At 45.4% G+C, this 13,415-nt stretch overlaps 2 protein-coding genes across 2 annotated transcripts in view; both read left to right on the top strand.

Annotated features, from left to right (window-relative positions):
* Positions 1-9,409: 9,409 nt before the first annotated feature.
* The window catches only part of LOC145514420 (uncharacterized), a 29,627-nt gene continuing 25,621 nt past the window's right edge, over positions 9,410-13,415 (top strand). The window contains exons 1-2 of the mRNA XM_081512168.1: positions 9,410-9,518; positions 9,655-9,781. Coding sequence (XP_081368294.1) covers positions 9,495-9,518; positions 9,655-9,781 — 151 coding nt within the window. The 5' untranslated portion in view covers positions 9,410-9,494. The remainder of the gene's footprint in view (positions 9,519-9,654; positions 9,782-13,415) is intronic.
* Positions 10,897-13,342, top strand: LOC145512354 (uncharacterized). Its single transcript, XM_081506098.1, has 2 exons — positions 10,897-11,449; positions 11,513-13,342. Exons 1-2 carry the CDS (start codon positions 10,897-10,899, stop codon positions 12,406-12,408), a joined length of 1,449 nt encoding a protein of 482 aa, XP_081362224.1. The 3' UTR covers positions 12,409-13,342.

Consider the following 13,415-nt stretch of genomic DNA (forward strand, 5'->3'; position numbering starts at 1 on the left):
CAGTGGAGGAAGGACCACAGGACCCTTCTCTGTTGCACAGTCCTCGCGTGCAGACCACCATCTCTCCTGAACCACCATATCGTGTTCAGGGCTCATTTTCCCAGGAAGTTTCTCCCTCTGGGGAGTTTATCTATGGTCTCAAGTGTCGTATCTTCATTTTCAGTGGTCCATCTTTTTTTTTTTTTTAATGGAAGGGATGACACTACTTTTTATTTATTTTTTTGGCTGTGCTAGGACTTTGTTGCTGCTTGGGCTTTTCTCTGGTTGTGGCAAACAGGGGCTACACTCTAGTTGTGGTGTGTGGGCTTCTCACTGCTGTGGCTTCTAGTATTGCAGAGCATGGGCTCCTGTGCATGTGGGTTTCAGTAGTTACAGCACATGGGCTCACTAATTGCAGTTCCCGGGCTTTAGACACAAGCTCAATAGTTGTGGTGCTCAGCCTGTGGGATCTTCCTGGCCCAGAGATCAAACCTGGGTCTACTGCATTGGCAGGCAGGTCCTTCACCACTGAACCATGAGGGAAGCCCTCCAGTGGTCCATCTTGATCTTTGGTTTGTCCCAGCTGGGAGTCCCCTGAGGCTCACTGAATCTGGGATGAGACATCTTCAAATGAGGCCAGGTGAGAAGGCAAGGTGGTCTCAGGTTTTGTGTTGTCCCCTGAAAGGAATACAATATACAAAAAGGCTTCTATGTGATGGCAACATAGAAGAAAAATCTTACTAGAGAAAGGGCTGTTGAGTGCAACAAGTATCAGGAAACCTCCATTAGACAGTCCCATCTTGTTTATCACCAGAGAATCCACATTGCAGACAGAATGAGTGCTGTGGGGAACTCTTTAGATATAACCACATTAAACAGAATCCACAGTGGTAAAGACCATATGAAAGGGTCTGTGCTGTGGCACAGGGAACTATAATAAATGTCTTGTAATGACATAAAATGAGATATATATATATATATATATATATATATATATATGGAATCGCTTTGCTGTACACCTGAAACATTGTAAATCAACTATAATTTTTTAAGAAAAAGAAGACATTATGAGTTCAGAGGTTATGGTAAATTAGGTACAATGACAAACTCCTAGATTGCTGGGAGAAATATCAACAATCTCAGATGTGCAGATGATACCAGTTTAATGGCAGAAAGTGAAGAGGAACTAAGAAACTTCTAGATGAGGGTGAAAGAGGGGAGTGAAAAAGCTGGCTTAAAACTCAACATTCAAAAAACTATGATCACAGCATCTGGTCCCATCACTTGATGGCAAATAGAAGGGAGAAAAGTGGAAGCAGTGGCAAGTTTTGTTTTCTTGGACTCCAAAGTCACTGAGGATGGTGACTGCAGCCGTGAAATTAAAAAACGCTTTCTCCTCGGAAGAAAAACTATGACAAACCTAGACATCATACTAAAAAGCAGATACATCAGTTTGCCAACAAAGGTGTGTATTGTCAGAGCTATGGTTTTTCAAGTAGTCATATATGGGGTGAGAGTTGGACCATAAAAAGGGTGAGCACTGAAGAATTCATGCTTCCGAACTGTGGCGCTGGAGAAAACTCTTGAGAATCCCTTGGACAGCAAGGAGATCAAACCTGTCAATCCTAAAGGAAATCAATCTTGAATATTCATTGGATGGACTGATGCTGAAGCTGAAGCTACAATACTTTGGCCAACGATGGGAAGAGCTAAACTCATCGGGAAAGACTCATATTGGAAAAGATTGAAGGCAAAAGGAGAAGGAGGTGACAAGATGAGATGGTTAGATAGCATCATCAAATCAATGGACATAAATTTGAGCAAACTCCGGGTGATAGTGGAGGATAGAGCCTGATGTGCTTCAGTCTATGGGGTTGCAAAGAGTCCAACACGACTTAGCAACTGAACAAAAACCACAACCAATTCTTAACACTGGAAAACTCCTATTATGTTGGAATGTGCCTTCTGAGTACAGTGACCGTGGGGTGTTGTTTTGGTAGAGCTATCCACAAGGGCTTCTCTTGTGGCTCAGCTGGTAAAGAATCTGCCTGCAATGCAGGAGACCCCGGTTCGATACCTGGGTGGAGATCCGCTGGAGAAGGGGTAGGCTACCCACTCCAGTATTCCGGCCTGGAGAATTCCACGGACTGTATAGTCTATGGGGTCTCAAAGAGTTGGGCATGATTGAGCAGCTTTCACTTTTCACTTTCCCACTCATTAGACGTCGAATTCACATCCGAGGATGGCCTTCTGAGTTCAATGAATGTTAGGATTCTTAACGGATTAGTGTGTTTAAAAGTTCACATATTTGTGCAACTAACCTTCAGAATTAGTTTCAGCTTGCAGAAATGGAACTCTATACGCACTAAACAGCCTCTAAAATGTCAGTGTACTTGTATTTGAAAAGTAACAAGGTAGCTGATAGCTACAAGTGGAGGTAGACTGTCATGCTATGTTGTAACCATTAGGGTGTGTAGGACTGGGACCTTCCTAGTGTTCCATAGTCTTAAATAACAGGAATGGAATGTGTGTGTGCTCTGCTGCTGCTACTGCTGCTGCTAAGTTGCTTCAGTCGTGTCCGACTCTGTGCGACCCCATAGACGGCAGCCCACCAGGCTCCGCCATCCCTGGGATTCTCCAGGCAAGAATACTGGAGTGGGTTGCCATTTCCTTCTCCAGTGCATGAACGGGAAAAGTGAAAGTGAAGTCGCTCAGTCATGTCTGACTCTTAGCGACCCCATGGACTACAGCCTACCAGGCTCCTCCATCCATGGGATTTTCCAGGCAAGAGTACTGGAGTGGGGTGCCATTGCCTTCTCCGTTATTCTTAGCTACTACACCAAAATTAGACAACTGCTACTAACTTTAAAAGTAATTTGCAATGTAGAATCTAAAACTAGATCAGTGAACTTTTCATAGCCTGTTATATTAAAATCTATCAGTCTCCTTATTATTGTGAATGAATATTTTGTATCATCATGCACAGGTCATTTAGAAAAGGTTGATTCACTGGGTTATTCAAATCTTCCAAGTGTTGACACATTTTATAATTGTTAAAAAAATCATTCACTGAAAATCACTACTGATCTCATTAGAATAAGGTCTTAAAATAGGGGAGCTATCCAGCATAATATTTTTGCAAAGTTCTAGTTACTACTGAAAGCTTGGATTTTACCATTGATATCAAATTCTGTCAGTTGTTTCTCTTGTAGTGAAAGGTTATTTCACTCACTTTCAAAAAAAGTATGCCAATTATTCAAGTCTTAATAACCATAGTTTGTATATCAGTCATTCTTTGGAGTAAAAGGCTGGTTCACTTCAGCACACAACCCTTCCTTGGGACAATCACCATACCTCAATGAGTACTTCCTATTTCATCACAAAGAACAGTAAAAAGGTATATACTTAAGGATCGAGATTTAGTAAAATTAATTTTTACTGTTTTATCAAAAACATTACTAAGAGAAACAGTGAAAGAAAACAGTAACTACTAGACAGTTTACTAGATAAGTGCCACTCTCTTGATTCAGATCAAAGCTCTAATGGTATCACTTTTGCTCCATTAATGCAAATGTCTCTAGCAAAAAGGCAAATAACGTTTTAGCTTTATGAAAGTAGTTTTGGCCTCACATGCTCCCTAAAAGAATCTCATAGACCCCCAGGAGCCCACAAGCAAAAGCTGGAGACTTCGAAGCTCTGTGTGCATCTCTCCTGTGCAGTTATGTGTCCAAATCTGTGCTACCCCATGGATTATAGCCCACAATGCTCTTCTGTCAAAAGGATTCTCCAGGCAAGAATACTGAAGTGGGTTGCCATTTTCTCCTCCAAGGGATCTTCCCAACCCAGCGATCAAACTTGTGCCTCCTCTGTTTCCTGCATTGGCAGGTGGATTCTTTACCACTGTGCCACCTGGGAGTGACTGAAATAACAGGGCCCTAACCAGGACACACTAGTAGTGAAGAACCTGCCTGTCAGTGCAGGAGACATAAAAGACATGGGTCCAATCCCTGGATCAGCAGGATCCCCTGGAGAAGAGCATGGAAACCCACTCCAGTATTCTTGCCTGGAGAATCCCATGGACGGAGGAGTCTGGTGGGCTACAGTTCATACGGTCACACAGAGTTGGACACGACTGAGGCAACTTAGCATGCAACATTTCTCAGCTTTTCCAACTGTGTGCATATTTGCTAAGCTGCTTCAGTCATGTCCAACTCTTTGCAATATGGACTGGAGGCCACCAGGCTCCCCTCGCCCACCAGGTTCCTCTGTCCATGAGATTCTCAAAGCAAGAATAATTTTCCCAACCCAGGGATCAAACCCAGATCTCTTATGTCTCTCCTGCATTGGCAGACAGGTGTATTTTTACCACTTGCGCCACCTGGGAGTTCAGTTCAGTCATTCAGTTGTGTCCAACTCTTTGCAACCCCATGGACTGCAGCATGCCAGGCCTCCCTGTCCATCACCAACTCCCGGAGCTTGTTCAAGCTCATGTCCATCAAATCAGTGATGCCATCAAACCATCTCATTCTCTGTCATCCCTTTCTCCTCCTGCCTTCAATCTTTCCCAGCATCAGGGTCTTTTCAAATGAGTCGGTTCTTTGCATCAGGTGGCCTAAGTATTGTAGCTTCAGCTTCAGCATCAGTCCTTTCAATGAATATTCAGGACTGATTTCCTTTAGGATGGACTGGTTGGATCTCCTTGCTGTCCAAGGGACTCTCAAGAGTCTTCTCCAACACCATAGTTCAAAAGCATCAATTCTTCAGTGTTCAGCTTTCTATATGGGCCAGCTCTCACATCCATACATGACTACTGGAAAAACCATAGCTTTGACTAGATGGACCTTTGTTGGCAAAGTAATGCCTCTGCTTTTTAATATGCTGTCTGGATTGGTCATAACTTTTCTTCCAAGGAGCAAGCGTCTTTTAATTTCATGGCTGCAGCCACCATATGCAGTGATTTTGGAGCCCAAGAAAATAAAGTCCATCACTGTTTCCATTGTTTCCCCATCTATTTTGCCATGAAGTGATGGGACCAGATGCCATGATATTTGTTTTTTGAATGTTGAGTTTTAGGCCAGCTTTTTCACTCTCCTCTTTCACCTTCATATAGAGGCTCTTTAGTTCCTCTTTACTTTCTGCCATAAGGGTGGTATCATTTGCATATCTGAGGTCATTGATATTTTTCCTGTCAATCTTGATTCCAGTTTGTGCTTCATTGAGACTGGCATTTCTCATAATGTACTCTGCATATAAGCTAAGTAAACAGGATGATAATATACGGCCTTGACATACTCCTTTCCAAATTTTGAACCAGTTTGTTGATCCGTGTCTGGTTCTAACTGTTGCTTCTTGACCTGTATACAGATTTCTCAGGAGGCAGGTAAGGTGGTCTGGTATTTCCATCTCTTTTAAGAATTTTCCACACAAAGGCTTTAGCATAGTCAATGAAGCAGAAGTAGATGTTTTTCCGGAATTCTCTTGCTTTTCTATGATCTAACTGATGTTGGCAATTTGATCTCTGGTTCCTCTGTTTTTTCTAAATCCAGCTTGAACATCTGGAAATTCACGGTTCATGTACTGTTGAAGCTTAGCTTGGAGAATTTTGAGCGTTAGTTTGCTAGCATGCGAAATGTGTGCAGTTGTAGTAGTTTGAACAGTCTTTGGTACTGCCCTTCTTTGTGTCTGGAATGAAAACTGACCTTTTCCAGTCCTGTGGCCACTGTTGAGTTTTCCATATTTGCTGGCATATTGAGTACAGCACTTTAACAGTATCCTCTTAGGATTAGAAACAGCTCAGCTGGAATTCCATCACCTCCACCAGCTTTGTTCTAGTGATGCTTCCTAAGGCCCACTTGACTTCACTCTCCACGATGTCTGGCTCTAGGTGAGAGATCACATCATTATGGTTATCTAGGCCATTAAGATCTCTTTTGTATAGTTTCTCTCTGTATTCTTGCCACCTCTTCTTAACGTCTTTTCTTAAGAGCCTGGGAACTCCGTTTCCCAGCGCGCCAGAGGGACTCTAGTCAACTCTCAGAGTTGATAGGCGTTGCGGCAGCAGAAACTACATTACCCAGAAGTCTCTACAGTGCGAGGCGGCGTAGGCTGAGCTTCGAAAACGCTTAACAGAGCCTCGCATACGTGCGTACGCATCACGTGGGGCGGGACTTCCGGCGCACGCCTTGTAGTCTTTGAGCTGCTGTCCCGCTGCTCACTTGTTTGGGCTTATCAGTTGCTTGGTGGGCACTGAGGAGACGGAGCGGAAAGCGAGAGGAGAAGCGTTGGCTCCGCTGCCCAGTGGCGGCTGTGAGGCCGCCTGAGCCCGTGGCTGACGGCAGTGCCCTCGGTCCGTCCTCGCTCTTCCCACGACCGGCGGCCGAAGCCGCTGCGATGACGCCGGCTCAGGTGGGTTCTCCGTCTCCCGACCTGACTTACGCCTCCGCGTCCCAGATCCGGACGGAGTGGCACCCGCTCAGGTCTCTCCCGGTCAGCCATAGAGTCCAGAACTGAGAGCGGCCTTGTGAGGGGTCCTTCAGCCAGTGGGGTGGGGTGAGGGGGAAGAGTTCCCTCGGGGGCGACGGTGCACGGCTTGCAGATGCTCACGAGCCCGGAGCATTGGGAAAACTTGGGGTCACTTTTTTCGGGGACAGAGGGGAACGAGCTGTCTCACCTGAAACGACATCCTAAGCGGATGGGAATCGTGGAAGGTTGCAAAGGGAGTGAGGAAGACAGGACCTGCGATATTGTGATTTAGAAGCGATATAGATGCGTTCATTCGGATGGTCATAATGTATTTCCCTTGTGTATTTGGTCTTGATCTACAGTTGTAGACTCACAACTGCCAGGACACTTGGAATTTCCTTAGTGTTGAGAGTGATTGTGTCTTGTAATGTGAGTGAGCTGACTTGTGGAAGCACCTCAGGATGGGAGCTGATCACCAGGAGAACCAATCTTAGGATTAGAGGGTTGCCTGTTTCAGTCCCACCTCACGCCCCTTCAAGGAGCGGAGAGGGTCTGGACGTTGAATCTGGCTCCCATAGCCAATTATTATTATTTTTAAAATAGTTTTATTTATTTTTGGCAGTTTTGGGTCTTCCTTGCTGCCCACGGGGCTTTCTCTAGTTGAGGTGGGGCGCGGGGGCGGGAGACTACTCTTCTGTTCGGTGCGCAGGCTTCTCACTGCAGTAGCTTCTCATACTGGGGAGCACGGGCTCTAGGGCTGTGCAGTAGTTGCCACACGTGGGCTCAGTAGTTGTGGTTCCCAGGCTCTAGAGTGCAGGCTCAGTACTTGTACCACACGGCCTTATTTGCTCCGAGGCCTGTGGGATCTTCCTGGATCAGGGATGGAACCCGCGTTTCCCCGCATTGGCAGGCAGATTCATTACCATTGAGCCACTAGGGAAACCCCCAAAGACAATAATTGAATCAGTCATGCCTGTATAATGAAGCCACTAAAAAACCCCAGAAGGCCAGGGTTCAGAGAGCACCCAGGTTGAGAAGATACTGAGGCACTGTTCAGGTGAAGCTCTCAGAGAATGTGGAAGCTCTCTTCCACCTGGCTGTTCTTGAGCTGTGCCCTTTTATAATCAACCAGTAATCTAGTAAGTAAAGTGTTCTTTTCATTTCTGGGACCTGTACTAGCAGTTTATTCAAACCCAAGGAAGGGGTCTTGGGAATGTGTGATTTATAGCCTGCGGGTCAAAAGTTCACGTGAGGGCCTGGGCTTGGGACTGAAATCTAAAGTGCTAGGGGCAGTTTTGTGGGGCGGAACCCTTAACCTGTGGAATATTAACTATTTCCGGGTACATAGTATCAGAATGAAGTTTAATTTTTTGAGTGCCCTGCTGCTGCCTGAGGATTGTTTGGTTTTGTGTGGGATGCCCTCTCCCCCACCCCTCATTGGCACTGTATCCAGGAACCTAATTTAGGGGCGGCATATCCAGATTTGAAATATAAAGTTGTTTTTTAAAAAATGGATGAGGTGTGGAGGCAGGGAGGCTGGTGAGGAGGACATGGTCAAAGAATTCAGGAGAATTGTGACAGGAATTTGGAGAGAATTGGCAGAATTCTTGCTGCATCACATATGGCTATGAGTAGGGAATAAGAGACCACCCACAATCTTTTTTCCCTGAACATTTAAGGAATGGTGATGAGGAAGTCTGTGCAGTGAAGGGGACTCAGGGAGGAGATCATGAGTTGTATTTGGACATGGTTATTCTGAGACATTTTGAGATGTAGATGTTAGAAGATGGAGACATCTTGTGGGTAGAGAAGTATAAAGGTCTGGAGGCCTGGGAAGGTCGCTGGTCTGGTCCTTTCTGAGGGGTGTACTGTGTGGACTGGACCAGGTTGTAGCCTGGTGGTCAGACTGAAGGAAGAGAGTCTTAGGTTGTTATTTCACATGGTCTCCATGGTGAGGTGTGCAAGGCCTGAGACTGGAGGTGAGGGCACAGATGGGTGTATGAGGGAGCAGCCCTGCTGTAGGATGGATTCTGGCCTGTGTTTGTAGAAGGGTCCATCCAGGTGGACTTAGGAGCTGACATGGCATGGAGGTTGAGTGGTGAGTTGGTATAGATTCTCCCCACTGCAGGCTTCTCAGGCCCTCAAAACCACTCCCTGTAGAACATGGCAGAGGTTACCTGGGCGACTGGAGCAGCTGGTCCCAGACCAGGACGCTGCCTCATCTCCTCCAGCCCTCAGAGCAAGAGGGGTGGTGTGCTGTCCAGCCCATGGCTCCCTGCAGCTCCCTCCAGGCTACTGTGATACAGGCAGGCTCGAAAGGACTAGTACCTGATCCACTTGCTCAGTGCCTTCCTGCACCTCAATAACTTAAGAGTACATGACACAGTTACTGATTTAAACACTAATGAACCGATATCCCTCTAAATATACACATGTAGGTAGGCTATTAGAAATGAACATATTGAATTAGTTAAATTTATCCAGACACTTAATCGTTGGTTTGCATGATAATATACATTTACTTATTTGCTTACAATGTGAAATTTTACTTCTCACATCCTCTTAAAACCTTAAAAAGTAGGAAAAACACACACCCAAATTTCAAAACTGTATCAATTCATTTGCACTGAAAGTGCACACAAAACCCTTGATTGTGTGGATGGTACCACAGACACGTAGTGTGTACTGCTTATGTTTGACATCAGTCTCAGCCCTCTGAATTGAAACCATCCTTATTCCCATTTTGCAGATGGAGGCACTGAGGCCCTTGTACCTTCTAAAATACTGACTTGGTGTGTGAGAGTTCGATAAGGAGGTGGTTCAGACCATGGAGGGGTTCCCAGGTGGCTCAGTGTAAAAGAATCCGCCTGCCAATGCAGGAGATGCAGGAGACATGGGTTCAATACCTGGGGTGGGAAAATCCCCTGGAGGTGGGCACGGCAACCTACTCCAGTATTCTTGCCTGCAGAATTCCATGGACAGAGGAGCCTGGCAGGCTGCAGTCCATGGGGTCACAAAGAGTCGGACACGGCTGAGTGACTGAGCACTCGTACATGTCAGACCACAGACTCCAAATGGTAAGGGAGATATAAACACATTTGGTGGTTAGTTTGATCCTGGAGTTGGTGGATGAAGAGTAGACCAATACAGAATGGAAGAAAATACAGCACATGCAGCTGCTTATGGGGTGAACTGTCTTAATTTTTATTACAGGGCCTTGTGGTCTTTGAGGACGTGGCCATATATTTCTCCCAGGAGGAGTGGGGACTTCTTGATGAGGCTCAGAGACTCCTGTACTGTCAAGTGATGCTGCAGAACATTGCACTTCTGTCCTCTGTAGGTAAGGCCCCCCTGCCCACCACAGCATCCTGGGCTGGGCTGTGCTCTTGGTCACTTTCCTAGGGGTGCCTCTGACTTTCCCACAATTGGTTCTCATTCGGTAGGTTGTTTTTCGTTTTATGGTTTCCTCTGTTGTGCAAAAGCTTGTAAATTTGATTAGGTCCCATTTCTTGATTTTTGTTTTTATTTCTGTTGCATTGGGAGACTGACCCAAGAAAACATTGGTCTGATGTATATTAGAGAATGTTTTGCCTATGTTCTCTTCTAGTTTAATGGTGTCATGACTTATGTTTAAGTCTTTAACCCATTTTGAGTTAGTTTCGTGTCTGGTGAGAGGGAGTGTTCTACCTTCATTGATCTACCACTGGATTGTTTAGACCCTCCTTTGACGTCCTTGTATTGATCATTTTAGAGGGTGGGATTTCATACAGTGGGTCCCATCCCTCTCCCAGTCTTTCCTCTTTGAGTGGTCTCTTCAGGCCCAGGTGGTTGCTCACCCTGAGACATAGGAGGGCCCTGGGTGCCTGACAGGGTGAATGTTATTTCCGTAAGGTCAGGAGAGGCTTGAGCACGTGGGCCTGGTACGTGGGGGTGAGGAAATGGTGAGTCGTCAGAGCTGGGGTCCTGTCAGGCCAGGCGCGTGTCCTGTATCCAGCCGTGTGTGGTGCCAGAGTCCACACCTCACTTCCTCCGTTTCTTCCCCATTGACTGTTTGACTCTTCACTTCTGGCCCTGGCTCCCACCCATTCCTCTCCACTGCTCCTTTTGCAGTGTTCTCAACATAGCCTCCATTTAAAGTGGTGGAACATGTGCATGCATCCTTAAATACTCCTTGTAGTTCAGCTGCCGTGTTGCATTTAGACATTTGGGGTCTGGACAGAGCCTTCTACTCATTGCTCACCAGTTACCAGTAGCCAGGCCTTGTTGAAGTGAGTTGTAGATCTTCCTCCCCTCCCTGCACCATACCCCTTCCTCCTGTCCTGACCGATCAGTTGTCTGGGATCTGCCCTCAGATGAACCTCCCAGGCTCCACTCTGCACCCTAGACCTTCCTCACATGGGCTCTAGTCACAGGCCTCTGCAATCCCACAAATTTATCACTGGGCTGGTCTGAGACATGCTGATGGGACCACCTTTATCAGCATCTCTCCTTCCAGGTTGTTGGCATGGCATCCAGGATGAGGCGGCCCTTTCAGAGCAGCATGATGTGGGTGCAAGGTCACAGGTCAAGACTCCAAAGCCAGGCCCATGCATCCAGAAGCCTCACCCCTGTAAGACATGTGGCCCACTCTTGAAAGACACTTTGTGCCTGGCTGGGCATGGTGGGACACAGCCTGAGCAGGAGGTGTCCACACGTGGGGAGAGTCCTTCCCAGCATCCAGAGGAGCCACATCAAAAGAGACTCCCTGGACGGGGTGAGGGGAAGACCTCCTGTGTGAAGAATGACAGTATTCACGTGACAGATCAGACCTGGCCATGTCGGGTGAAAGGGCAGGAGTTCCCAGCCCGATCCAGCCTTTTCCAGCACCAGGCCCCTCACACGGAAGGGAAACCACACAGTGACATGGACGGCAGGGCAGCCTCTGAAAATGGACAGAATGATGACAAACGCAGTGAATGTGGGAAGACCTTTAGCCAAGAACACACACTTGTTGAGCACCAGAAAAACCTTTGCTGTGAAAGTGGGAAGACCTTCATCAGAAGATTCCACATGGTTCAGCAGCAGAAAACCGACACTGAGACAAAACTCTCTGAGCAGCTTGGATGTGGAAGGTTCTCTGCACAAAAGCCTGGCTTCACAGCACATCACAGAGTTCCCACTAGGTCAGTGCCTTATGAGTGCAGCCAGTGTGGGAAATACGTTAAGGACAGCTTCACACTCACTGTTCATCAGAGAGTTCACACAGGAGAAAAGCCATATAAATGCTGCAAATGTGGGAAATTCTTTAGGTACAGCTTCACTCTCAAAAGACATCAGGGAGTTCACATTGGAGAAAAACCATATGAGTGCAGTGTGTGCAAGAAATTTTTTGTAGACAGCTCCAGGCTCATTATTCATCAGAGAGTTCACACTCGGGGAAGGCGCTTTGAATGCAGCAAATGTGGGAAATTCTTTAGGTACCGCTTCACACTTGAGAGGCATCAGAAAGTGCACATTGGAGAAAGGCCTTATGAGTGCAGCATATGTGGGAAACTCTTTAGACATGACTCAAATCACATTAGGCATCAGAGAAATCACACCGGAGAAAGACCTTATGAGTGCAGTGTATGTGGTAGACTCTTCAGTCAAAACTCCCACCTCATTCGGCACCAAAACGTCCACACCAGAGAAAAAACTTATGAATGTAGCAAATGTGGGAAATTCTTTATGGACAGCTCCACCCTCATTATTCATCAGAGAGTCCACACTGGAGAAAACCCTTATGAGTGCAGAGAATGTGGGAAAGTCTTTAGGTACAACTCCAGCCTCATTAAACATCGGAGAGTTCACACTGGGGAAAGGCCTTATGAATGTGTCAGCTGTGGGAGAGGCTTTAGCCAAAACTCCCACCTCCTTCGACACCAAGAAGTTCACACTAAAGAGTATTGCAAACGGGAAGACTTCAAAGCAAAGTCTGGTCTGATTTAGCACTGGGATGGACTGCTGTCTAGGTGTTTAAAATTTTCTTTAATTGTTGTAAAGCACATGTAACATAGAATTTACAGTCAACCATATTTAAGTGTAAGTTCAGTAGTAATAATACATTCACATCGTGCACAAACATTCAAAAGTCTTTTCATCTTATAAAACTAAACCCATTAGACAGCAACTCTTCGTCCCCCCTCTTATCGACTGACAGCTATTCTGCTTTCCGTGTATGAATTTGTCTCACTGGGTAACTTATATAAGAGTCATCAAGTTATTCTTCTTTTGTGGCTGGCTTATTTCACTGAGCATAATGTTCTTAGGGTTCCTCCATGTTCTAGTATGTGTCAGAATTTCATTCCTTTTTTGAGTAATGCTCCATCTTCTGTACATCCTACTTTTTCTGTTTCCTTTCATCATTGGGCATTTGAGTTGCTTTCCCTATTTGGCTGTTGTACATAATGCTGTTACAAATATGATGGCATAAATATTTCTTTGAAGCCCTGCTCTCAGTCCTTTCAAAGTATATTCCCAGACATAGAATTTTTGGATCATGTAGTAATTCAATATTTACATTTTTTGAGGAACTGAGGGGCTGTTTTCCATGGTAGCTGAACTGTTTTACTCTGATGCAGCTTGAGATTTCCAATTTCTCTACACCCTCAGCAATATTTTTATTTTCTTCTTGTTTTATTTTTTATAACAGTATCCTAAGGGACATGAGGTGATATTTCTTTGTGATTTTGATTTGTATTTAATGATGTTGAACATTTTTTCATTTGTTTGTTGGCTGTTTGTATTAGTCCTTTGAGCAAAAGTCTCTTCCGATCCATTACCCATTTTTTAATGGGGTTATTATGGTCATTGTTATTGTTATTTAGATGTTGGAGTTCTTTATATATTCTGTATGTTAACTTGTTATTAAATAGTTTGCAAATATTTTCTTCCGCTCTGAGGGTTGTCTTTTCACTGTGTCTACTTAGTAATTTTTTTTTTGCACAGAAATTTTA

The sequence above is a fragment of the Giraffa tippelskirchi genome, chromosome 7 (assembly GCF_054371585.1).
Source record: "Giraffa tippelskirchi isolate mGirTip1 chromosome 7, T2T-mGirTip1v1.2.pri, whole genome shotgun sequence".
Classification (NCBI taxonomy): Eukaryota; Metazoa; Chordata; class Mammalia; order Artiodactyla; family Giraffidae; genus Giraffa; species Giraffa tippelskirchi.

What these genes read in the sequence shown, in the direction of transcription:
- LOC145512354 (XM_081506098.1), top strand. Translation starts at nt 10,897, where the DNA reads ATGCTGATGGGACCACCTTTATCAGCATCTCTCCTTCCAGGTTGTTGG. An exon ending in TGTTGAGCACCAGAAAAACC is followed by an intron (nt 11,450 to 11,512) that starts TTTGCTGTGAAA and finishes AGCAGAAAACCG; the next exon opens with ACACTGAGACAAAACTCTCT.